This window comes from Myotis yumanensis, unplaced genomic scaffold, assembly GCF_028538775.1.
Source record: "Myotis yumanensis isolate MYYU_CA2020_CCGP unplaced genomic scaffold, mMyoYum1.0.hap1 SCAF_7, whole genome shotgun sequence".
Taxonomy (NCBI): domain Eukaryota; kingdom Metazoa; phylum Chordata; class Mammalia; order Chiroptera; family Vespertilionidae; genus Myotis; species Myotis yumanensis.
Window position 1 is genome coordinate 12,822,861 of NW_027223758.1, and position 27,319 is coordinate 12,850,179.

The window sequence follows — 27,319 nt, forward strand, 5'->3', positions numbered from 1 at the left end:
CTCTTTAATAAAACTTCTCATTTGTTTGCTGGTTTCTGCTTTCTGTTCTTTGTTGCTTCTGGTTATTTTTTTGAGTACTTTTGCCTTCAGTATTTTCAGCTTTTTGAATGGTGGTCATGAAAATGAGCAGAACTGTCCTTATTTTGGACTTGTGGAGAAATCAATGTATTTAGAAAGAATGCCTTTGAAGTTTAGACGATACAGTCAACAATCTCCTCTGCTTCCCTAGGAGGCTTTACCAGCCACAGCAATAAAATTGCCAGTCTGAAATCTGTTCCTCTCTTCTTCTTCATCTCTATTTTTGCTTTTAGTTGTACAAATCCATAGAATGTTCTCTGCTATTCAGATTTCTCAGGATCAAGCATTGATGTGAGTGCAACAATTTTCTTTGGGGTCTGTAACTGAGACCATCTCAAAACAAAACTCTTAGGAAAACAAATTGATCTTTTACCATCATAAAAAGAAACAGCAGAAGTGAGAAATTCTTCTCTTTCTTCAGTCAACCTAAAGGAAAGCCCTAAAGGTGCCAATCTGAGCACATTGCCCTTAAATGGAAGCATTATTTACATTCACCTATTAATGGTGTTACAACCCAGTTTGCTTTCAGCTTCCTAGAATTTTGAGGCCAGAACTTTTACCATATTCCATATAGTATGGAAAAACCTCTCCATAGTTTAACATTTTTATATTTTTAATATAAGTTGTAATTTATAATTCTTAATAGTCACCAATAAATATTATGATACCCTATTGATTTTCTTCAGAAAATGAACATGCAGAACATAAGGGTATTGTAAGTAATTTAAAAACACTGAGAAAGTCACAAAACCAGGAACCTTCTTGTATACCAAGGAGAAACAGTTCTAATACATGGACATAGCTACATGCTAAATAGGGCTATTTTCATACTTGAGAAGGTGACACCAGTTGTGACTGAACATTGGCAATTACATATCTCCTCTATAATTTACCTTTTTATTTTCTTTCCCTTACAACTTTTAGGTAGAACTTTAGACTTCATAGCACTGAACTAACCTGCACTGAAAGCTGTTTACCTGCAGTTGTTCACTTTTGTTGAAAGTGACCATGTCTCAAGTTCAAGTGCAAGTTCAGAACCCATCTGCTGCTCTCTCAGGGAGCCAAATACTGAACAAGAACCAGTCTCTTCTCTCACAGCCTTTGATGAGTATTCCTTCTACTACTAGCTCTCTGCCCTCTGAAAATGCAGGTAGACCTATTCAAAACTCTGCTTTACCCTCTGCATCTATTACACCCACCATTGCAGCTGCAGGTAAGCAAGCGTATGAATCCAAGTGTCTTCTGTTTCAAATGTGTTCTCAGCCTGTTTTTTGATCTAAGTAGATTGCAGAGCTAGGGAGCTCTCATATTTACCTTTAAGAAGCAGAAGAAAATATTACTGCCCAAGCTTTTTTATCTCAGATATAAAACACTTGGTTGTGCATTGGGTTGAATGGAGGTCTTGGTTGACAGACCATTTCAAAGTGTAAAAAAAGAGAATTGAAAACTAAACTATAATGTCTAGTCTGTTGTAAAGTGGTGGCTGGCAGAGAGAATTGAACAGTAAATTCCACTTTGGATAGTCATTGTTGTATGGGAAAATTCTGCTTTTAAAATGATTTCCCAGAACTGACAAAGAACTCTTGTAAGCCCCCTTTTTGTATGTCTCTAAGAATTTATCCCAAGCAAGGGGATAGTCAGCTTTACTGGCAAGCAGAAGAGTGCATTGGCATTTGTTAATTTTTATTTTGAATAAGTTTAAGTTGAGATTCCAGAGGTAGTTTAGAAATCCTAGTGAGGACCAATTAGAGATTAAACGAAGAAGCAGAGATTTATAAAAAGAAAATAAGTTTAGAGGCACTGAAATTTGATTATTAGGAAACTAAAAATGTGCTCATTGATTAGAAAAGACTTGAAACACCTGACTAAAAAAAACTAAAAACAATATTCTCTCTCTCACTCCCTAAAGTGGCAAAACCAATTAAATGGAGTGTGAGCATGGGTGTCTCCATGCCAGAGTCACCTTGTAACAGGTGCCTTTCTACCCGTTACACCTGATAATTTCCTTTGCATTTCATTATTTTATTTCCTTTACTTTGTAAATCTATTCTTAGAGTGTTAGCTTGTCCCACTCTGAGCTGCATGGCTCTAGACTTCGTTGGACTGGCTCACCAGATACCATTCTTGACTTGTCATAATCCTAGAGATTCAGTTTTACCCACATTTGCCATTTAAGTCCGGCTTAAAAGGCAATGGCATCAACTATTTCAGTTCGCTGTGATTTATTGCTTTTTTCTTCTAATGTGTCTTATATCTGCATTCTATTGACTTTATAAAGCTCCTGCCCACTGAGGCCATTTTATTTAACTTAATATAATTTTCAAAAATAGCTAAGATCTGAGGATGGCAACCTCTGGAGATCAGACTAGGGGACACCCTGGAATGAGAAGTTAAGTGTGTGGAAAATGACAGTTATTGTTTGAGAAATGGTGTTGGCATGTTGCGTGTTGTGAAATAACGACTACAATACAGCTGATAGCTGTTGCCGTAACCAGTGTATGTCTGCTCAAAAGACCTCCTTGTTACTCTCTTGGTTAGTTGTAATAGCTGTTCTTCATCTGATTTCAGATCTTGCTTGCTTGCCATGGTTTAGTTATTCCCCTGACTTCTTATTCTCTTTCTTTTGAAGACACCCTCTCCCAGGTGAGCTGGCCTCAACTGGTTCAGAAAAGTTTCCAGCTGTCTTCAGACATGTGCCCCCATTGTGGTTTGCAGTTTTGGATTACTGCCACTCTAAATCCTTAGACCTTCAGTTTGTTTTCCCTCTTTTTCATATCCATAGGAGAGCAGCAGTCTATATACTTGACTTCAATGCTCTTACGTTATTTTTCAGTTCCTTCTAGCATGGCACACCCCAAAGAGAAAACCCCAATGTGTCTTGTGAATGAGTTAGCCCGTTTCAACAAGATTCAGCCTGAGTATAAGCTTTTGCGTGAGCAAGGTCCAGCTCACTGTAAGGTAAATATTGTTCATACTGCTTGTGCATTTATAACCCATCAGGAATGTTTTCTCTCCTTTTTTATGCTGTTGCGAGTGGTGCTGTGATTCAAAATACATATTTTCAAACTGCTGTGGTTGTCTTAAAGAGATTGAAAAGAGACAGATTTTGGCAAGTTGCTTCTTTTTTCATCCTTGTAGAATGGGTCAAATAAAAGATATATTTCTGTTTAGGACATTTTGCTTTTAAAACTCCAATTAGTATATTCTCAACCAGCTGCAAATGATTTCCTGTGAGTTTTCCAGGCTCTCGCCCTCCTGGCTACAGCCTACCTCTGGCTTCTTTCCTGCTCGTTTACAAGCATACCTTAGACTGGGCAGGGAGAGGGGTGAGCTGAAAATCAGTTTTGCCACTTATTAGCCATCAAGTAAAAAGTTTGAAGACGAGAGGTAGGAATCGGTCTCAAAGTGAGTATTTTCGAATTGTCTCTGGTGTCAGTTATCCTTGTCATTCCCCTCATCTTAGAGAATGAATAATGACTATAATGTAAATGTTTACTATTTGTTCAGGAATTCAGTTTTTTAAGCTTGTTTAATATTCTTGCTAATGCAGATCTTGGAACTTAAATGTTTGCATATCTAGTTTTATCTGTTGCCAGTGTAGTATGAGAGGCTATAGTATGAGAAGTTACAGTATGAGAGATAAGGAATGTAGCCTTCTATTTCTGATACTAGTTTTAATGAATTATCTCTTTAGGTCTCATTTTTTGTAGACATGCAAACCTGAAGCCTTAAATAATAACAAGTTTCTCTTTTCATTTGACTAAAAGTAACACCAACCACTATCATAATTAGGAACCATAGCATAGGTTAGGTAAATGGCCTTTGGCGTCAGACAGAATTGGGTTTGAATCCTAGCTTCTTATTAGTTTTGTGACCTTGAGCAAGATACTGCTTTTTTTGAACCTCCGTTTCCTCATCTGTAAAATGGGAATAATAATACCTACCAAATAGGTCTATTGTAAATACTAAATGAGAGAATATGATAAAGAATGAAGCACAATGCCTGGCACTTAGTAAATGCTTGAGAAATGGTAGCTATTATTATTAAACAATTATGCATTTAAGAAAAACAGATTTTCCACTCACATGAAGCTAGTTTTAACATTATTCTAAAGCATATTTTGAAAAGTTACTTTACTTTCAGCAGGCAATTAGTCATTTTCTATAACTGTTCTGTTTCTTCTACAGGATTTTTTTTGCAGACCTTAACTTTGGGATTCCCTTTATTAACTATTTTGATATTTTTAAAATATGTACTTTCTTACTTGAACTTTAATACTGTAAGTAATTTGGCTGTGTGGTCAATCTGTGTGGTCATTTTTTAAAAACTTACAACTCATTCAAAGAGGAAAAGTTATTCCCTCCTAGGTGACTGTTAGACTATTTAAAAAATCAGAGGTCTGGTGTACACTGAATTTTATAAAAACTAAGATTCTGACTTGCTACCACCCCTCCACACAGAAGGCAACAGAGTGACAACAGCACTGGATGAGTAAGGTTCTGGAGAAAGGCAAGACTGTTAATGTAATTAACTCTTAATTTTGTTTTTTAGCGTTTCCCCTTCAGTGTCTTTCCATGAAAGAATCACAATCATGACGCAGGGCTTGCACAGCATTGCAGGCTTCTGCTCAAACTTCACAGGCCAGCCAGGGGTTTGTGTTCATGCTGTTGGTGCTTAAATAACTAACCTTGTGAACTGCAGCATCAATACAGGAAGCCCCATGTTTCAAGGGGGAGGAAGGAGTCTTTCATTTTTCCCCTTTAGTGGAAGCTGTGCACGGAGGGAATCCTAAAGTTAAGACCTATAAGAAAAATCGGCTATGAAGGCAAGTCGTCCCCTCCCTTTATGTACCAAACTGAAATGACCTAGACATACTAAAGTCAAAATTTCTCATATAAATTATTTTAAATGAAATAAAGTTATATTCAGTGATAAAATCAGGAGAATAAAGCTCCAAAGTAGTGAGTCTCACTTTGGAGTGCATCAAAATCACTTTGGAACTTATTAAAATTAGACATGTTCAGTTGTCCATCGTTATTAATTGGAAATCTCTCAGGGTGTGTGTTTTACCAAGCTTCTTAGGTTATTCTTCAGTTGGACACCAAAATTAATGAATCACAATGCTCTGATGGGTCATCATTTCTGACAGTATTAACTCAATACTGATAGCATTAACACTTGGAGTGCGGGAAACGAGTTAAGTCGGCTCGCGTGAATTGCGCGTACTCCGCGGGAGCCGTCTTTAACTTGGTTCATATAGATTTGCGGTGGAGTGCGGGAAACGTGTAAACTCGGGCCGATTGTAACTGCGTATTACCAAATATTTGTTTGTAATCCACCCTTTTGGTGGATGGAACAAAACCAAAAGACAGAGCCATCTTATATTTTGGCGGGAAATTCACCCGCACTCCAAGTGTTTTAACATAGCCTAATTTTAAGAGTGGAGTGGAGTTACCTTTATACTTAAAAAAGAGGCCATTTGTTGAGAACGAAATTAGCTGTTTTGGATGCCTCCTTAAAATTGAATTCTGAAACATTTTTTAGCTCTGCTTGCTGTGAATCTGATTTTTCTTCTGAAAGTGGAGGCAGCGTCTGAATAGTGCAATCTTAGGAAAGTGAAAGGCAGCGTTTTAGAACTTGGCTGACATTTCCACATTTATTCAAGTTTTGTCCTACTAGGGTTGTGCTTTCAGGCAAGAGTCCACAAACACAATACAACATCAAAACAAATACCTTAATTTATATGAGATGCTGTTATGTATCTAAATCAAGTTTGCTAAATTTCTTCCATGAGAAGTAATTGGAAGACAGTATCTATTTGGATGACTTCCAAATAATGTGTCTAATATATAAGAAAACATTTTACAATGTCTGTATGTACCCCCATCTTTTAAAGCATAGTTTTTCATGGAGTGCTATTTTATATATATAAATAGAGGAATTTTGAGTATATATATATATATATATATATATACATACACACACACACACACACACACACATATATATATGTGTATATATATATACACACACACATATATGTTTCTTTTTGTGTTTATAAAAACCAAAAAAGGTGGTGATGAGATAAATTACCAATATAATGACCAGGCCTTTTAAACCATGACATAAAATATGTTCAAGGTCCAAATGACATTACAACTAACAGCAGGTTTCATGAATTGAGAGCTCACAATTTTCATTTGTAGGTGTTTACAGTACAGCTAACACTTGGAGATCAGCGCTGGGAAGCTGAAGGAACTAGTATTAAAAAAGCCCAACACACAGCTGCTGCCAAAGCTTTGGAAGGAACAAAATTTCCTAAACCCATAGTCCGCCCTTTTCGTAGCGAAGGAAGGAATCCAGGTATTATGCATGGGCCAAGACAGGTTCCTTTCAAAAGTATGTCTAGAGGTACCCATTTAGTATGTATATGAATTATTTCTTAACTAACTTGTTGATTTTTGAAAGCACAGATTTTGCACTACCAGTGGCAAATGCTTATCCCAACGCTATAGCAGTGGTTCCCAATCTGTGGTCCCTCCATTCCTGATGGTCTGGAGAAGCATTCATGGGAGGTGGGGGTGTCACCAAACAATGACTAAAATTTCAGAAAAGCTAAGTGAAAATACACCCCCCCCCACATAAGTGTACAGATTGCCACTAATGTAGGTTTTAGTTAGAATCACTTCAACTCAGTGTGCTGATAGTGATTATAACATGTTGATCAGAAACCCTGATTGTCAGTTATATGTCTCCTGATCTTTAAAAAGAATGAGAAAATAAATACAAATCAGTAGATAATATCTCTTCAAACAAGGAAACCAAATGAGAAAAATACTAATAAAGAAGAGTGTCTGCTGAAAGGTTGGGAACCCCTGACCTGGCGGCTGTGGGAGGAATGGCTATTTTAGCAGTTACCTTTGAAGTACATGAAGTTATCCCAGGCCTTTTGTATGCAGGAATGATCCTGGAAGACTTTAGTCCACCTTTCTCATTGCTTTGGATTTCTTTGTGGTATTGTGTCTTTAAATTCATTCTCTTCTGCAGATAAATGTGATGGGTCAGAGTTGATCTTAAAATGATTCAAGTTATATTTAATATGCAACTATATGAATTAAGTAAATATAATTCTGATGTTAGTTAGAAATGGGTTGGTTATTCATGTGACCCTCTGATTTTGCAAATCCAGAAATATTCTTACAAATTTGATTCATGCACTAAATTTAGTCAGACCAGTTATAGTACTGAATCAAGACATTTTTGTTTTCCTCTATATAATACCCAAAAGAAGCATTTTAAAGTGGCTTTTTGTGTGCATTTATATTGAACTTTGCCATTGCTAGTGTTGTTCTGTGTTTGATATGAAAGTGTTTTTAAATGTGATTGTGCACTGACAGTAATGTTTCCAAGTTGTGTTGTTTTTTTTTGAAGAGTTATGAATTGGATGAACTTAGAAAAAAATTGGAAAATGAATAGTGTGTATTTTCTAAAGTTGATAATTCTGAGGTAACCCAAGATATATTTGCTGCTGTTGTATGTGAAAACAACTCATTTTCCTAACTAATATTACCACATGATTGATTCGCCAAATCCCATTATAAATAGTGAGAATGGAAATATCTGAATATTTTGTGGTTCTCATCTAACTTCACCAGATAGAATTTACTTGTCTTCTCAGTGTTTCTATACCTGCCTTTATTACACATTGTGTTGTAGTTCTTTGAGTATATTTTGTTTTCTTTGAGTTCCTCTGGGACAAGAATGTGTCCTTCAAGCTCAGCACAGTCCTTTGCATCCAGTTAGTACTTAATAAATGCATTGTTCTATAAAATAGTGTGTACAAACATACTTCTAAGTGTAAGCCAATAATCCAGTAAATCAGTACAACCAAAGTTATATCAGGCCTGGCCGGCCTGGCTTAGTGGTTGAGCATCTACTTACGAACCAGGAGGTCTCCATTCAATTACCTGTTAGGGCACATCCCCAGGTTGCGGGCTCGATCTCTAGTGTGGGCATGCAGGAGGCAGCCAGTCAATGATTCTCTTTCACCATTGATATTTCTATCTCTCTCTCCCTCTCCCTTCCTCTCTGAAATTAATAAAAAATATATTTTAAAAAATAAAAGTTATATTGGTTAAGTGTTCCCAAACAATACAGTGATTTGGGCAGTCACCTTAGATTTTTTCCCCTCACCTGAGGATATGTTTTGTTTTTGTTAATCTTCACCGGAGGATATTTTTTTCCATTGCTTTTCAGAGAAAGTGGAAGGGAGGGAGTTGGGGGCGGGGAGGGGGGGAGGGGGGGGCAAGAGAGAGAGAAATTGATGATAGAGATTTGACTGGTTGCCTCCCACAGGCTCCCCAACCACCTGTGGCATGGAGCAAACCTGCAACCCAGGTGTGTACCCTTGACCAGGAATTGAACCAAGACCCTTCAGTGCGAGGACCTATGCTCTAACCACCGAGAACACTGGCCAGGGCTTAGGGATATATTTTTATTGATTTTATTTATTATTTTTTAAATATGGTTTTTAAATTGATTTCAGAGAGGAAGGGAGAGGGAAAGATAGAAACATCAATGGTGAGAGAGAATCATAATTGGCTGCCTCCAGCAAGCCCCCCACTGGGGATTGAGCCTGCAACCCCTGGGAATTGAACTGTGACCTACTGGTTCATATGTTGACGCTCAACCACTGAGCCATGTCAGTCAGGCTTTATTGAAAGAGAGAGAGAGGGAGACAGAGAGAGAGAGAGAGAAAGAAAGAAAGAAAGAAACATTAATGTGAGGGAGAAACATCGATTGGTTGCCTCCTGTATGTGCCCCAACTGGGAATTGAACCCGTAACCTTTATTGGTGTACAGAATGATGCTTCAAGCAACTGAGCCACCCGTCTAGGGCTTACCTGGAATTTTCTAAAATACGTTTTTATTGATTTCAGAGAGGAGGGGAGAGAGGGATAGAAACATCAATGATGAGAGAGAATCATTGATCGGCTTCCTCCTACATGCCCCCTACTGGGGATCAAGCCCGAAACTCAGGCATGTACCCTGACTGGGAATTGAACCATGCCTCCTGGTTCATGGGTCGATGCTCAACCACTGATCCATACCAGCTGGACTCATCTGGGATTTTTTAATCATGGAAGTTATATTTGTGACAACTGAAATATGTGGCTTTCACTGATAACATGTTGTGTTAAATTGTCACTCCCTCTAATAGCCCTTAGAGTAGCACTCACCAACTGGTGGTCCGTGGACAATTGGTGGTCCGTGGACCACTGGTGGTCCGTGAGGTCTGAAAGGTTGGCGACCGCTGCCTAAAGTACATTTTGTGCCTTTAACTGTGTATTAATATCTAGAGATCACAGCAGATTTTTGGATTTCCTGACCTGATGCTTACCAGTGAAGTACTTAGACTCTCTCATGAACTGTATCATGAATTCAATTAATAGAAAGCATGCTATTCTTTTTTATTTTAATGACTATCATTCTCATGTCAGAAAAAAGAAAAAGTTCTTGTGTTAATTCTGTGTTGCAGACAGCATAACCCCTACTGTAGAGCTAAATGCACTGTGCATGAAACTTGGAAAAAAACCAATGTATAAGCCTGTTGACCCTTATTCTCGGATGCAGTCCACCTATAACTACAACATGAGAGGAGGTGCTTATCCCCCAAGGTATGTGTGTGTTTTAAATATAGGTGAAAATTTATCTGATCTTTCACACAGAATAATGAAATTTATATATTATGGGGCACATGATAATTTGGTCATCTTTGGCCTGCTGGATGTTGAAGTCGGTCTTCATTGTGTTGGTATCTTTGGAATGCATCTTGATGCTCTTTTGTCTTCTCTCATTGGAAAGGGCCTGAGCATGTTCCTCACTGTGTGCCCCCAAGCAGTTTGGTTAAAGATCACCCTGGTAACTGCTTTGTGTAACTGAGTCACATTTTATCATGATTCCCGCAATACTGGGAATCTCAGCACTCAGTGATTACCTGAGTATTAATTAGTGGGTACTTTTTGACATTTGAACTTCTGTGCTTTTTAAATAGCCTTGACATATAGGTATAGTACAATACTCATTCAAACTAAAAATGCCATGTGCTAAAAGCTTCTGCTCTCAGTCATAAGACATTGGTGGAAAGAGAGATGATTAAAATTGGAAGTCTTCCTTTTCCTGCCCTGCTTGGCGGGGGGTGAGGGGGGTGGTCCAAAACCATTTTAAAAATACAAACTCTGAAGTTTGTAATCCAGCCTCTCCCAGGCTACAGGCTTTTGGGATTTCCAGAAATAAGGGTCCTTTTGAAAAGACTTCTGTTTAAAAATTCCCAGCCTTTTGTGGAGACATGCAAGTATGACTCTCAGATATGAGAAAGTAGAGCAAGTTAAATTTTCTGATTCAGCAAAGCTTAATTCACTATAGATTTTGTAAATACTGTGTGACAGTTTTAATCCTGAATAAATTTGCCCTGCATATATGATGAGGAGCCCTCATTGGCAAACAAACACTAATGCAGTTAAGACCCATAATGAAGGAATTTTCCAGAGAATGTATGGGTGACTTATCAATCTGAGACTAATTTTTCTCACCCCCTTTTATTTTTAGGTACTTTTACCCATTTCCAGTACCACCCTTACTTTATCAAGTTGAACTCTCTGTGGGAGGACAGCAGTTTAATGGGAAAGGAAAGACAAGACAAGCTGCAAAACACGATGCTGCTGCAAAAGCTTTGAGGATCCTGCAGAATGAGCCCCCGCCTGAGAGGCTGGAGGTAAGGAGAGAGCAGAGTTGAAGCTCCTTGATGCTTTGGGCTGAGCAAGAGGGTGGTATGAAAAAATCACCTCAAGTTGCTTTTTCTAAGAAGATGCATTCAGAGCTGTCCATAATTTTTGTTGCTTGATAGCTTAAGAGATTTTGTGCCCTGGTAGCTTTCTTGCCTTTTCTCTCTCTTTAAAAACATTTCTTAGCAAGGAAGTCAAATGCATAGTTTTGAGTGAACATGTTAGGAAGAATGTGAGTCAGTTAAGTTGTGAAGAACATGCATGAATGAATTCTTTGGTGATAAAGATTATGCTTGTCAGAATCTACTGTGATTTACGGTACCAGGTTAGAGAATTTTCTGAAGCCATTTTTGACTAGCCACTCTTTATTATATTCAAGCACCGGTTCTCTATTGCTGCATAACAAACTATCTTAAAACTTAGTGGCTTGAACACCTACGGGCATTTATTTTGCTCATGAATCTGCAGGTTAGGTGGAGTTTGGCAGGGAGAGTTTGTTCCACATAGCTTTGGCTGAGGCAGCTCTGTAGGGGCTGGAGAATCTCTCACATGGCTGGTAAGTTATTGCTAGCTGTTGTCTAGGAACTAAGTGAGGGCTCGGGTTCGGAGACCTCAGGTCCTCTCTTAATTAACTGCTTACACATCCTCACGGTATGGTGTCTGAGTTCCAGGAGTGAATATCGTAGAAGACAGAATAGAAACAATTGCCAGTTTCTTTAGCATTTCTGCCCTATTCTACAGGTCAGGCAGGCACAGAGTCTAGATTCCAGAGGAGGAGATAGAGAATCGTACTTAAGATTTTTTTTTTAATTTTTAAAAAATATATTTTTATTGATTTCAGAGAGGAAGGGAGAGAGAGAGAGAGAGAGCTAGAAACATCAATGATGAAAGAGAATTATTTATCTGGCTTCCACCTGCATGTCTCCCATGGGGGATCGAGCCTGTAACCTGGGCATGTGTTATGAATCATGACCTCCTGGTTCATAGGTTTATGCTCACACTGGCCAGGCGAGAATTGTACTTTTTAAAAAATTCAGGTAAAGTTCACATAATATAAATTCACAATTTAAATCATTTCAAGCCTACAGTTCAGTGGCTTTTGGTACGTTTCACAGTGTTGAGAACCCTACTTTTGGATGAGAGCAGTATCAAAGAATTTGGGCCCTTTTTTAAAACTAACAGAATGGGAAAAGTATTTTAACTCTTTGTGACGAAATAGGAATATGGGACTTAGGAAATCAGCAATTCCATGCCACTGTCAGGGGTCAGAATCTTAGTAAATATCTCTGGTTAGGCATAGTCTTACCTTCCTAGGTCCAGAAGAAATTCACTGGGTAGAAAACATTGAGATTTCATGATTTTTTTGAATCACAGCCCGAAATACCACCTGAAAATATCCTTGGGAAGCATTAGATTTTTCCTGTTCAAGAAACAGGTTCACAGAGAAAAGGATCTTGCATAGAACATTGGTCTAACTGTGTGATGATAGGTATGACCCTTGCTGTGCTTCATTATGTTCAGTTGCGCCCCAGGATGCCCCAGCTCAGAATGGTGCTCTGTGGCTTCAGGGCTGGCCACACAGGGGGTAGGAGGAGTTCTTTTTGTTTTGTTACAGCTTGTTTCCATCTTCCAATGTAATCACACATTTTAACAGAGATGATCTGTTTCCAGGGTCCAATGTGACCATATAAAAGAGAATAGACTGTAACTTAGAAGAGGGGGATTTGGTGAAGTTAAAAGGATGAGCTTCCCAGTGATGAGATTTGGTAAAACACCAAAGCTAGTGTAACTTGAGTCATGTTGGAGACTTTTCATTTTTGACTTGACTTTGATACTAATCTAATTGGAGTCAGATGGAACAGGTATTTCTTGGTTCCTTCTAGCCAGCAGTTGTTAAAAGATCACTGAATACTGGTATGTGGGTTATCTGCTTCAGAATCATTTTGAGGTTTTTTTTGTTGTTGTTTTTTTAAATCCCTTGGCTCAACCTACACAATTCTAATACAGTAGGTCTAAGGTGAGACCCAGAAGTCTGTCTTTTGCTTTTTTATCAATGTGCTCTTGGAGTCATTGTAAAGTATGGTCAGGGTACAGGAACCGCAAGTCCTAGGTATTATCAGTGTTTTCCAGGCCATTTCCCCCCCTTGGAAGTACTCAGTTTATTGTCAGAAAGGGAAAGTGCCTGCCCATCAGTTACTAGAGCAGTGGTGCTTGGCTCAGGCCTGTGGGCAGAGCTGTAGTAGACATTCTCTTTTGGGCTCATCTCATGTCTATGAGGAGCTTTGCCAAGAGTAAGGTTCAAATCTACTTGTGCCCTTTGTTTCCTCCTCTTTTCCCCTTCTCTAGTTCTGTATAGCTGAGGTAGAGACAGTGACCTTCAGAAATGGCTCAGAGACTGGCTTTAACCAGTGCTTCGGAAATGAGAATTAAAAAGGATAAAACTTTTTCTTTGAAGTAGTAAATAAAACAGTTGGCCTACCACCTAAACAAGCTGCCCCTGATTTACCAGGCCCCCTGGTAGATGGGTAGAAGAGGGTAAAGAGAGATACTTTTAAAAGAAAACTTGATTTTTTTTTAACAAGTAATGCATATGAACTATACAAATTCTTTAATTCAAAAAAAGAAAAATGATTTATAAATTTACCACTTGTAGAAAATCATAAGCATATTGGTGATGTCAGTGCATATACAAGTAAATACATGCACCTACCAATTTTACAAAAATGGGATGATGTGCTGGCCAATGTTGCACAGAGATTGAGCCCATGAGCCAGGAGGTCACAGTTCAATTCCCGGTCAGGGCACATGCCCAGGTTGTGGGAGGGGGCGTGCAGGAGGCAGCTGATTGATGATTCTCTCTCTCATTGATGTTTCTATCTCTCCCTCTCTCCCTCTCTCTGAAATCAATAAAGCATATTTAAATTTAAAAAAGGAATGATATTGTACAGTAACCACCTTTTTTCACTGATGTGTTTATCATGAATATCATGCCACTTAATTCCATGGAGGACTCAGATTCAACGTGTATCTAAGCACCTTTTTAAAAAATCCTCTTTATTTATTTTTAAGTCCTCACTTGAGGACATTTTTTCCATTGCTTTTCAGATGGGGAGGGAGGGAACAGAGAGAGACAGACACACACACACACACACACACACACACATATCAACTGGTTGCCTCTTGCACTTGCCCCAACCAGGAGTGGGGAAGCAAAACTGCAACCCAGGTATGTGCCTTTAACTGTGCCCTAGACCAGGAATCAAACCTGCAACCCTTTGGTACGTGGGCCAATGCTCTAACCACTGAACAAACCAGTGAAGTCTCTAAGCACCTTTTAATAGTTCCATTGTGTGCACATACCTCTTTGTTTGTTTTTTTCAACAGAGGCATGGTTATTTAGGTTGTTTGCAGTTTTTCCTGTTACAAAATACGTCATCTAGAACATTGTTGTAGTTAAATCTTTGTGTATGTCTGTGGCTATTTTTGTGAGCCACATTCCTAGAAGTGGAATTTCAAGGTCATGTATGTGGCTAGGATCCCCACCAGAAACATGGTACCATTTTAGTCTTCTCCCAACAGGGCGTGAGCAGCCTGTTTGCCCACAGCCTACCAGCATTGGAAGTTGTCATTTTAAACAAATTGTCCTTTGTGCTGTTGAAAGTTTTGGAAAATGTGATTGTGTGGTGAATCAGTTCATCTTCTCTAGAACATAGCCACTAAAGGCAGTAGTTTCTGTCTGCAAGGCTTTGTGCTGGGACCCTCCCCCTGTGGAACTTAGTTGAAGACTTGACAGACCTTAACATTAGTATCAAAAGTGCAGTGAGTGCTAGAATGGAAAAGCATCATGCATTGAAAGCATAAAATGCCTTGTTTAGAGTGGAGTAATGGTGGAGTATTCAGAGATGTTCTCTCTGAGGAAGTCATTAAAGCTGAGACTAAGGATGAGCAAAAGAGCAGGGCAGGACGTACCTTCCCAGCCAAGGGAGCAGCCCATCATGCAAAGATTGGGAAAGCACTTTTACTTTATTTTAAATCTAAGGCTTGTGCTAATAAAGGATGACTTAAGTGTTTGAGCTGTTAGGAGTAAAATGGTCATAGCTACAGTATCAGTAATAGGGAAAAACAGGAGCTAGCCATTTCCATTAGTAAGGAAATGGCTATATGTATACATTTATCAAAGGGAGAACCAGAGTGTGGTAAATCTGAATACATAGGCATGAAAGGTGGCTCATAATCTATTGAATGGAGGGACTCAAGATCCAGAACTGCTGTTATGCATTTAGTGTGATACTGATTGTGTTTAGGTAAACAAAAAAGCCATGTGTGTGTGAGCGCAGTTTCTGTCCTGACGGTTATATCAAACTTTAAAGTTTTTTCTTGAAGATAGTGGTAGACGACAAACTTTTAAGAAATTGTACTGAAGTTTCTTCCTGGTCTTGAGTCCTTATCTTCACTTGGACCAGGGATATATTTAGGTAGAACTAAAACTGAAACTGGAGACTTTAATCCTCATTATATGATCAGGGTCCACTGAACTCAGTTTTTATTTTTGAGCTTTATTTCCAAGCTCTGTAAGGATTTACACTGCATGGCCTTTATTCTTTTTTTTAGATGTCTTACAAAGAAAAGAAAAATATACTTATTTTTAAAATACAATAAAATTTATTCTATTTTACAGTGATTATGTAGGTCCATGGACCTTTTTATGAATCTTTACAGTATGAAATTTTTAATTCTTCTAGTTTTTAAACATTTTTGCTGTTTGTCATCCTACATATCATTTCAGTACTATTCATCATATCTTCCCAAATATGCTAAGCAAGACTAAAATAATAAGAAAATGGAAGAAGAATGAAATCTCTAGGTAGATGATACAGTAGTAAAGTAATTGTCATTATTACATCATCCTTTAATGTTCTTATTGCATTGCCTAATGTATTGCATTGTCTTTTAAGAAGATACAAAAGAAGACTAGAGATGCCATCTTTTTACTCTACTTTTAGCATTCATTGAACCCAGGTGAGAATTCAGAATTTTTCTTTTTCCATCCTTACTGGCAAAGAGAAGAAAATTGACAGAGGAAGACAAATTATCATTAGACAAATCAGAAAATAAGTGCAAAGAGACAGCAGCATTCTAGACTCTAATTGCGATGGTGAGATTGTTTAAGTAAAATCTCAAATTGTGACTCTTCAGAAGATACCTTAGATAAGTTTTTCCATACTCAAGAATCAGCGAGTGAATAATATATTCCTATGGTGTATGAAAAGGAAATGTGTATTTTCTTTTAGTCATTCAGCAAGAAGAACTTCATCACACAATATTTTCTGACATAAACCTGGACCATCCAGCTTTGATTTCTTTTTTTTTAAGTATGTATGACAACATCCTTTGATCCTTTATGATATTTGGGCACCAGAATTTCTTAACACTTATTGTCCACAAAATAAGTGAACAGATATAAGAGGAGAGTACGTACAAAGATGATTGGAAGGAAATAGATGATAATAACAATGGAAAAAAACCCAACCATTAGATTGATCCTTTGGGGTTTATAAATCTAAAAATGAAAGCATTTTTTTAGTTATGGAACAAAGAAAATGGCTGTTCTCCCATCAACAAAGTTATGAGTTGGTTTCAAGAGTGTGTTTTGACAGTACCAGTACAAGAAGAATCAGAGTTGTGATAAGCTAGAACCTATTGGAGATGGATTTAAAATCTGGCATCATTACAAGTGGGCTTTGCTCTAGATTCAGGTTTGCCAGCCGATGAGCAGTTGGTTGTATAAAAGGACCTTGCTCATTTCAAGTACATATGCCTTCCAAACTACAAACCTGGGATAAAAACTTGGGTTTGCTATTTTGAATTCTTTTTGAAATGATTTTTGTTATCCTTTATTCTGTATTATTTGTAAAATGACTTGAAATATAGAAAAATAAAAAGGGTCTATTGGAGCCAGATGGTAAATGGTGATAACTATTTTTTCCTGGCATAATGAGGGTTAAGCATGGTTCAGAGTGTTTTTTTCTTTTCTTAATGTTGCCTAGATTTTATTGCTGAACCATACACTATGGGATTGATGTTAACAGTAATTCCCACTTCATGAAGGTAAGACTAAGGGCCTACTACACTTTCCCCATCTTACTGGGAATGGTATTTGTGGATTTGTTTTGAGTCATTTGCTGCTTCCCCATTGCAACATTTTGTGCAATTTAGATACAATCAAAATTATTTATGTAAAAGAGCAACATAATCTCACTTCCTAATAAATGTATATCTTCGTTTCCTCTTTTGCATTTTTATTTTACTGGCTGCTTTGTCCCTATTGAAATTCCCTTGGAAGCAATGGCTTAGAGCAGTGAATCTCAACTCTGGTTGCTAATAAAGTCATCTGGGGACTTTAAAAACAAACAAACAAATACTGTAAATAAAATGGATATTCAAGCCCTACCTACAAAAATTTGAATTTATTTGTTTGCAGGGGGCTCCGACAGCTGTCTTTGTAAAGTTCCAAAGTGATTCTAATATTACTGTGGTTGAGAGCCACTGGCTTAGAGTTTATAAGATTTAGCAGTAGACTACTGTTTTCTATTAGACCTATGTGGAACTTCAATATATAAAAAAGAAAAGTAACATTTCATTAGTGGAAACATAAAAGTTTGAATTTTATAATATTTATTAAGACAATCAGTTAAAACAATTTATGTGATTTTTTTACACCACAGAATTTTATATATATTGTTTTCATCCATTTAAAAAAAGCACACATGGCTGGAAAAGATAGTCTTAATTTTATAATAGTGGTTAACTCTGCCTTGGAAAGGAGGATGAGAGGGGCTTCACTATGTTCCTTTTAAAAAAAATTTAATGTCAATAGTACTTAATGTTGACATTTGTTAAATCCAGCACAGTTGCCTGTTACATTGTTTGTACTTTGCTGTATGTTTGAAATAGGTCATAATTAAAAATAAAAGTTAAAACTAATTGGACTGGTAATAATGGACAAAAACATTGAAAATTGGGCACAGCATGGCAATTGATGTCTATATCAGCCTCACCACTAGTTTATTTCCAACTTTTGTCCTGGTTGCACATAAGGAGAACATACTCATTGATACAGTTACTTAGCATGAGAGTTTATCATTTTTTTGAGAGTTTATCATTTTTTAAAAGTTAATTTATTTAAAAAATTTTCTGGATACTCTTAAAATAAATAGCTGTCAAAAATTCTTTTGTGCACAAAAGTGGGTTAACCTGTTAGCACAAGTTAATGTGCTGACAGACTTCTGTGTGTTAATATTTGGTGTGAAACATACTTTTTTGCTGCTTTAAAAACATTAAGATAAAATATACATTAACATAAAGGTTGCCATTTTGACCATTTTTTAAGTGTACTGTTCTTTGGCATTAAATATATTCTCAATGTTGTGCAACTATCATCACTAATCATTTACAGAACTTTTTCATCATTCCACATAGAAACTGTACGTGTTAAACAGTGACTCCCCCTGTCTTGTCCCCATTCCCTGATAATCTTTATTATTCTTCTGTCTCTATGCACTTGCCTATTCTAGATACATCATTTAAATAGATAAATTTGTCTTTGTGTTTGGCTTATTTCATTTATCATAATGTTTTCAAGGTATCATAATGTTTTCATCCATGGTGTAGCATGTTTCAAGATTTAATTCCTTTTTAAGGCTGAATAATATTGCATTGTATTACTATGCCACATTTTGCTTATCCGTTCATCTATTGATGGATGTTTGGGTTTTCACCTTTTAGTGATTGTGAATAATGTTGCTAATAGGTATCTGTTTGAGTCCCTACTTAAATTCTTTTGAGTATAGATCTAGAAGTGGAATTGCTGGATCATATTGTAAATCTGTGTTTTAACTTTTTGAGAAACCACCAAACTTTTCTACAGAGGCTGCACCATTTTACATTCTCACCAGCAACATACAAGGGTTCCAATTTCTCCACATCCCTGTCAACACTTGCTATTTTCTGTGGCCATTCTTATGGGAGTATAGTGGTATCTCATTGTGGTTTTGATTTGCATTTCCCTAGCAATGTTGAGCATTATTTCACATGCTCTTTGGCCATCATACCTTCTTTAGAGACATGTCTATTCAAAGCCTTTCCTATTTTTGAGTTGGGTTGTTTGTTGTTGTTGTTGTTGAGTTTTGTCGAAGTTCTTTTCTGGATATCAGTTTTTTATCAGATATATTTTCTCCCGTTCTGTAGGTTGTCTTTATTCTGTTGATAGTGTCCTTTAATGCACGAAAGTTTTTAATTTTGATGAAATTCAATTTATTTGTTTCTTTTGTTACCCATGCTTTTGGTGTTACATCCAAGAAGTCATGCCAAACCCAGTGTCATAAAACTTTCCCCGATGTTTTCTTCTAAGAATTTTATTATAATTTTTGCTCTTATGTTTAGGTCTTTGATCCATCTTGAGTTAATTTTTGTATATGGTGTAAGGTAAGGGTCCAACTTCATTTTTTTTGCGTGTGAATAGTTTTCCCAGCACCATTTGTTGAACATACCTAACTTTAAAATACAGTATTATTTTTCTTTTTAGTTTAAAACCAATTTAACAAATAAATGTCAACCCAAAGCCTCTGTGAAACCTATGCCTTTTAAGGTACCTTGCTTGAAAATTTCTGGCTTTAAGGATTCACTCATAAAAAGGCAGGCCTTCTTTCTCCTGAGGGTTTAAACAACAGGAATAAAAGTGTGTTTAGCTTAATAAACCACCAGAAATACTATGCAAATAGTTTTGATCAGGCATTGAGTGACATGAAACTAGATTGGAAGAACATTAGAAGGTAGAGAAGGACTTGTAAATAGTATCTGGGGTAAACTTATTTGTACAGGATTATATTCTTGATTGCATTTTTTAAAAGCTTTCAGTTTTATTTCTTTTAATTACACCTTAAAATAATGATTCAGTGTAGGTGTAGGATCTACTTGATAAAACGTAAGAAAATCCTGAATGGTCATATACACCTTGCCCACTCAATAATTTCAGCCACAGGTTCCTGTCAGATAGTTCAGATCTTGGAAATGGGGTTTTACAATTGTATGACTACAGAGTCCCAGTAATATGAGGAAAAGCACAGCTTGCTTGCCATGGTTTGGGGGCACTTTGTTGTTACCAAGCTTATCTAATTTTTTCTATTAATCATGGCAGTGCAATATAGAATCATGTTATCAGCGTGCGCAGAATTGATCTCTGTCACTCTTTAGGCTCAATCCCTGGCTGGAGGACTGTAAATGAACCTGGTTATAGATACAGAGTTTCAGCCTTTGTTCAGGAGACTTTATTAGTTTTTTATTTTTACCAGCAGCAGTAAGTATGAGATGCTTGGCAGTTTCATAATAGTTCCACTGCATCCTTTTAGGAAAAAGTGGTTTCCAAGGACTTCATGTCCAGATAAGAAACCTTAGGTGGAGAGACTTATATTTGAACTTGCCAAGTCCCACACAAGTCTGCCTGTGTTTTGACTTTTTCCAAAACGTGACTTGCCAGTCTTTGAGGAGGGCTTTAGAAGTCACTCTGCCTGAGCAGCCAGGGCATCTCACCATGCCATGATTAGGCTGATTTCATACCCAAAAGTCCATTATGTGTACATTGTTTATGGTGGATTTATGAGTTGCAATCTGACCCAAGTTTGATAGAACACTTTTTTTTTAACCTTTTAAATTCACTGACACATGGTAGCGTGTGGCCTTGTTCTCACTGGTTTGATGCTCAATTCATAAAGCCAAGGTTCAGTGTTTTTAAGGTTTTTCACAGCTGGGATGTTGATGATTTTAATAAGAGTTAACTACTAAACAATTATTATTCTTTTAGGTGAATGGAAGAGAATCAGAGGAAGAAAATCTCAATAAATCTGAAATAAGTCAAGTGTTTGAGATTGCACTTAAACGGAACTTGCCTGTGAATTTTGAGGTAAGTTTATTTTACATGTAGGATTTTGTATTATAAAGTTCTGTTGGCATTCATAGTTGGAACTATATTTTTCCTAAATAACATTGGAATAATCACATATATGTGAACTTCAAATTTACGATTCAAACTATGTTTAGCCAAGTGAGTATTCTCTCTTTCTAGGAGTTGTTAGGGGCAGCGGGTCAATGGATGGCCTCAGTAGGTCTTATAAACCTAAAATGGGCTGAGGAACATTGCATTTACGCTCACATGTGTATTCTAGAGAGGGTCAATTATTTTCATAAGACTCAAAAGCATCTGTTATCCCAAATGTTAAGAACCTTAAGTGTTCCCTAAAAATCTTGTCAGAGTAATTTTTTGTTGTTTTTGTTAATCCTCACCCAAGAATACTTTTCCATTGATTTTTAGAGAGTGGAAAGGGAGGGGAGAGACAGAGAGAGAGAAACATCAATATGAGAAAGACACATCATTGATTGGTTTCCTCCTGCACGTGCTCCAACTGGAGCCAGGAATCGAGCCTGCAACTGAGGTACATGCCCGTGACTGGAATCGAACCTGGGACTCTTCAGTCCTTGGGTCGATGCCCTATCCACTGTGCCAAACCAACTAGGCCTTGTTAGAGTAAATTTTAAAAGGACATAGGCTTTGTCATTATCCAGCATCTGCCCCACCTACCCCCCAGTTCACCCATTTAATAACTTAATTGTTGGAGACTTTATAGTCTATAATTCAGATGTTGTTACTTTTCATGTTGTCCCAGAGCTCCCATAAGCTACCTTCCTGCTTTTTAATTATTTTTTCTATTTGCTGTTCTAATTGGGTATTTATTTCTACCTTGTCTTCCAAATCGCTGATTAGATCCTCTGCTTCACCCAGTCTACTTTTCATATCTTCTAGTGTGTTCTTGATGTAAGATATATAATTCTTCATTTCTGCCTGGTTCTTGTTCGTGGCCTCTATTTTCCTTTTCATGCTGTTGCAATTTGCACTAAGTTCCTTAAGCATCTTTATAATCATTGCTTTGTGAACCATGTCCAGCACGGCCAGGGGTGAACCTGAGGAGGGGCGGTGAAGCATTAAAGAAGACAGACAAGAGAATACAGTTGGGGCCAGGTAGGATCACTGTGCCTGGATGAGGAACAGTGACATAGCCTGTAAGCCAAAGGTTTATTTTATAGTCAGATCACACAAAGCAAAACAAGGGCAAGATGTTTACAGTGTTCTTGTGAATTTCAAATCTGCTTCTTTCCTGTTATTGCTGTTCTCTGAACTCTTATCAAGCTTCATTTAGGCAGCACTTGCTGCACCATCACCCCCTCCCCTCCTTCCCCACAGCCCACATGCCTCAGCTATCTAGGACTGCAGGGTCGGACTATAAGGTCAAGCTTACAACCATAGTCTTCTGGCTATAATTGTGCTGGGAGGGCTTTGCCCTCCAAGCTGGGACTTGTATGTGACTTTGCCACAAGTCAGTCTGAGGCTTGAACCTGTCTGAATGCTGTAGCCACTCTCCACAGCTTTGAACTCTCTGTCTGATAGGTTGCTTGCCTCCATTTCACTTAGTTCTTTTTCTGGAGATTTCTTCTTTTTTTTCCCCATTTGGGGGTTGCTTCTTTTTTTTTTTTAAATATATTTTATTGATTTTTTACAGAGAGGAAGGGAGAGAGATAGAGAGTTAGAAACATCGATGAGAGAGAAACATCGATCAGCTGCCTCCTGCACATCTCCTACTGGGGATGTGCCCACAACCCAGGTACATGCCCTTGACCGGAATCGAACCTGGGACCTTTCAGTCCGCAGGCCGACGCTCTATCCACTGAGCCAAACCGGTTTTGGCTGGGGGTTGCTTCTTTATCTCCTCATTTTAGCTGTCTCTCTTTTTTTTTTTTAATTATTAAATCTTTATTGTTCAGATTATTACATTTGTTCCTCTTTTCCCCCCCATAACTCCCCTCCACCTAGTTCCCACCCCACGCTCCGCCCTCACTCCCCACCCACTGTCCTCATTCATAGGTGCACGATTTTTGTCCAGTCTCTTCCCGCATCCCCCTCACCCCTTTCCCCCCCAAGAATAGTCAGTCCATTCCCTTTCTATGCCCCTGATTCTATTATAATCACCAGTTCATTCTGTTCATCAGATTATTCACTTGATTTTTAGATTCACTTGTTGATAGTTGTGTATTTCTTGTTCATAATTTGTATCTTTTAACTTTTTCTTCTTCTTCCTCTTCTTAAAGGATACCTTTCAGCATTTCATATAATACTGGTTTGGTGGTGATGAACTCCTTTAGCTTTTTCTTATCTGTGAAGCTCTTTATCTGACCTTCAATTCTGAATGATAGCTTTGCTGGATAAAGTAATCTTGGTTGTAGGTTCTTGGCATTCATCACTTTGAATATTTCTTGCCACTCCCTTCTGGCCTGCAAAGTTTCTGTTGAGAAATCAGCTGACAGTCGTATGGGTACTCCCTTGTAGGTAACTGACTGTCTTTCTCTTGCTGCTTTTAAGATTCTCTCTTTGTCTTTTGCTCTTGGCATTTTAATGATGATGTGTCTTGGTGTGGTCCTCTTTGGATTCCTTTTGTTTGGGGTTCTCTGCGCTTCCTGGACTTGGAAGTCTATTTCTTTCACCAGGTAGGGGAAGTTTTCTGTCATTATTTCTTCAAATAGGTTTTCAATATCTTGCTCTCTCTCTTCTTCTGGCACCCCTATAATTTGGATGTTGGTATGCTTGAAGCTGTCCCAGAGGCTCCTTACACTATCTTCGTATTTTTGGATTCTTTTTTCATTTTGCTTTTCCGGTTGGGTGTTTTTTGCTTCTTCGTATTTCAAATTGTTGACTTGATTCTTGCGATCCTCTGGTCTGCTGTTGGGAGTCTGTATAATATTCTTTATTTCAGTCAGTGTATGCTTAATTTCTAGTTGGTCCTTTATCACAACATCGAGGGTCTCACTAGATTTCTTGAGGATCCACTACATTTATCAGCAGTTTCTAGAAAATTCTTGAAAAACCTTAAAAGTGTCGTTTTGAACTCTATATCCAGCAGTTTGCTTTCCTCCATTTCTGTCATTTGTGTCCTGTTTCTTTGTCTCCGCATTTTTTATGCTTCCTTGTGTTGATAAAGTGGTTTTCTGTGCTAAGTGTCCTCTGGGGCCCAGTGGTTCAGCCTCCCCAATTACCTGAGGAGGACACTCTTGGTGCTCCCCCTTGTGGTCTTTGTGCACAGTCTTGTTGTAGTTAAGCCTTGATTGTTGTAGGTAACACTGGGAGGGATTGGCCTCCAGGCCAATTGGCTGTGAGAATCAGCTGTGTCTGCAGTAGAAGAACTTCTGTCTTGGAGCTCTAGGGAGGTGCTAATCTAGCCTCTGCCTGAGGCTATCCAGCAAACACCTCTGTGCAAGGCTTGGGCGGGGCGGGTCCCAAGGATCAACAGGGCGGGCGGAGCGAGCAGTTATGGCTGCTCTCAGTCCTGCCTTCAGAGGCCCCGCTTCTCAGTGTCCCAGCAATTGCTGCAAGTACCTCCGAGAGAAAGCTGCCCTCGAGTTCCGACCGATGCCAGACAGTCCCGCTTCTCCCGTATGAGTCTGGGTCCCCAGAGACTCTCCCAGAACTGGAGCTCAGAGCCTGAGACTCCCTTCCGATTGAAAAAGACAACTGCGCCCTCAGCCGCCAGCCCGCTCCACGTGCGCCTCTGTACCTTAGTATTTCACTTCCGCACCACACCTCCTCTGAGTCTCGGTATGCTTTTCTCTTTCCTTCTAGTTGTAGAATTTCCACTCAGCCAGCCTTCCTGTGGTTCTGGGTGATGTCCGTTCCGTCTTTTAGTTGTATTTTTGAAGTGGTTGTGCGAGGAAGCAAACTCCGGTGTTTACCTATGTCGCCATCTTGGTTTCTCCTCTTAGCTGTCTCTTTGTATTTGCTTTTATATATTAGATATAACTGGTATGCCTCCCAGTGTTTGTGGGATTGCCTAATGTAGAAAGTGTCTTGAGGGTCCAGTGGTGCAGTCTCTTTGTTCACCTGAGTTGTATGCTCCGGGAATGCCCTTTGTGTGTGTTATTTGGGGTCACCTGTTGTAATTGGGACTTGATTGTTGATGTCCCATTTGTAGGAAGAATCTCCCTTCTGACTTGCTGCCAATGAGGTTCAGCCCCAGTGTCATTGTGCCAATTGTTCTACAGATGCTGATGGAACAGAATAAGATACAACAGACCAAACCAAAGACACCATGAAAATCAGTCTACTCAATGCAGCAACAATAGGATAGACTAAGAAGGAAAAAGAAGAGAAAGCAAAGGGAAGGAAAAAATAAAAAGTATACTAAAAGACACACAACCAAAAACTTAGAGGGGATATAAAGAAAAAGGGAGGCCCTAACCGGTTTGGCTCAGTGGATAGAGCGTCGACCTGTGGACTCACGGGTCCCAGGTTCGATTCTGGTCAAGGGCATGTACCTTGGTTGCGGGCACATACCCAGTGGGGAGTGTGCAGGAGGCAGCTGATCGATGTTTCTCTCTCATCGATGTTTCTGACTCTCTGTCTCTCTCCCTTCCCTCTCCCTTCTTCTCTGTAAAAAATCAATAAAATATATTTTTTAAAAAAAGAAAAAGAAAAAGGGAGAAAGAATAAGATGAAAAAATGGCTATATGGAAGCAAGAAGGAAGCTAAAAGATCTAGTATAAGAGGAAAAAAGAAGAGGAAACAAAATAAATGAAATAATAATGAATTTAAAATGTAGTAATGGGTATATTAAGATATAGATAGTAAAACAAAAGAAATGAGAAAAGAAAAACAAAACAAGACAAATTAATAAGAATAGGCTAAAGTAGAATAGAATCAAAGAAAAGAGAGAAATTTGAGATATGCATGAAGAAAGAATAAAAAGGAGAAACAACAAAAAACAAAAACACAAACACACACACTCAAATACCTTTGGGTCCACTATTTGTGGGCCTGTCTAGATTTTGCTCTGATGTTGTTGAAGCTGGTCCCTTGGTGGACCTGGGCCTCCTGGGAATTGCTCCAGTATAGGTGAATATGAGTGACTGTCCCTTCTGGCCCTGAGCAACCTGATTGAGGTCCCAGAGGTTGAAACCCCTAGTAATCTAGTGGTCGGTGACTCCTTAGCCTAGAGCAGTGATGGCGAACCTATGACACGAGTGTCAGAGGTGACATACGAACTCATTTTTTTGGTTGATTTTTCTTTGTTAAATGGCATTTATATAAAATATAAATTTTTCTTTGTTACATGCCGAGCTCAAAAGGTTCGCCATCACTGGCCTAGAGGCTGGGTCTTCCCTGAGTCTCACACCTTGATTGTCCCTGTTCTGAGCTGTACTTTCCCCCACAGAACTGGTCCTGCAGGTGTCAGTTGCATGCACTCAGGGTCCCTCTGGCTTTTGCCACAGCATGTCTGGGTTGGAGCCTATGGTGGGAGCCGGTGCAATGTCCCGCTGGTGTTCAACTCACTGTGAGGTCCAGGGTGGTGTCCAAGCCTAGTCTGGTGGTGGCGAGGCTGGGCTCCTAGCTTCTGCTGCTCCCCCTTTCAAGATGGTGTGGTTTCTGATCTAGAGCCCCACCTGCCTAGAGAGTGCCTGTGGCCATAGCAGGGGCTCTTTGTCCAGGAAAGCCTGAATTGCCTGCCCCCAAGACTCCTGTGAGATCTGACTGTTTTACACACACACACACACACGCACACGCACGCACATCCACACACTCCCCTCTCATTCCCTTACACACTCTTCCTCACTCCAGTTCTACCGACCGCCATGTTGGAATTCCCAATACTTGGAGCTTTATGATATAAAAACAATAATTAACCGCTGTTGTTGAAAATGGATACCTACCACATCCATGAGCGACACACTCATGGGGCAGACTCAATGAGCACCAAAGTTCCACTGAAGCAAGCCCTGCTCCATAGAGGCATCTCCTACACAGCAGCTCTTCCACTGTGGTTGCAGCTGGTTCTCACAGCCGATTGGCCTGGGACGTCAATCCCTCCCAGTGGCACCAATAGCAGGACAGTGCACACAGCTTAAACGGGAGCACCTCGAGCAGCCGTGGGCAAACTACGGCCCGCGAGCCGGATCCGGCCAGTTTGAAATGAATAAAACTAAAAAAAAAAAAAAAAGACCGTACCCTTTTATGTAATGATGTTTACTTTGAATTTATATTAGTTCACACAAACATTCCATCCATGCTTTTGTTCCGGCCCTCCGGTCCAGTTTAAGGACCCATTGTGGCCCTCGAGTCAAAAAGTTTGCCCACCCCTGACCTAGAGTGTCTAGCTCAGGTGACTTGGGAGGTTGAGTCAGTGGGCCCTACAAGACACCTACTACACAAGGCCACTCTACCAATTCCAGGAGACATAGGGGCTCTAGCAAACACAGGGAAGCAGCCAAAATGTGGAGACAAACATGTCACAAATGAAAGAACAGAAGAAATCTCCAGGAAAAGAACTAAATGAAATGTAAGCAAACAAACAACTAGATACAGC

At 38.8% G+C, this 27,319-nt stretch overlaps 1 protein-coding gene across 6 annotated transcripts in view; it reads left to right on the forward strand.

Moving 5' to 3' along the window:
- The window catches only part of STAU1 (staufen double-stranded RNA binding protein 1), a 63,378-nt gene that overhangs the window by 17,709 nt on the left and 18,350 nt on the right, over positions 1-27,319 (forward strand). For 4 of the 6 annotated variants that reach the window (XM_070419792.1, XM_070419794.1, XM_070419789.1 and 1 more), the window contains 3 exons: positions 9,617-9,755; positions 10,687-10,852; positions 20,722-20,820. In XM_070419792.1, coding sequence (XP_070275893.1) covers positions 9,655-9,755; positions 10,687-10,852; positions 20,722-20,820 — 366 coding nt within the window. In that variant the 5' untranslated portion in view covers positions 9,617-9,654. Of the gene's footprint in view, positions 1-1,086; positions 1,292-2,911; positions 3,037-6,285; positions 6,443-9,616; positions 9,756-10,686; positions 10,853-20,721; positions 20,821-27,319 lie in introns of those variants that run through there. The other 2 variants (XM_070419795.1, XM_070419790.1) reach the window with 2 other exon arrangements.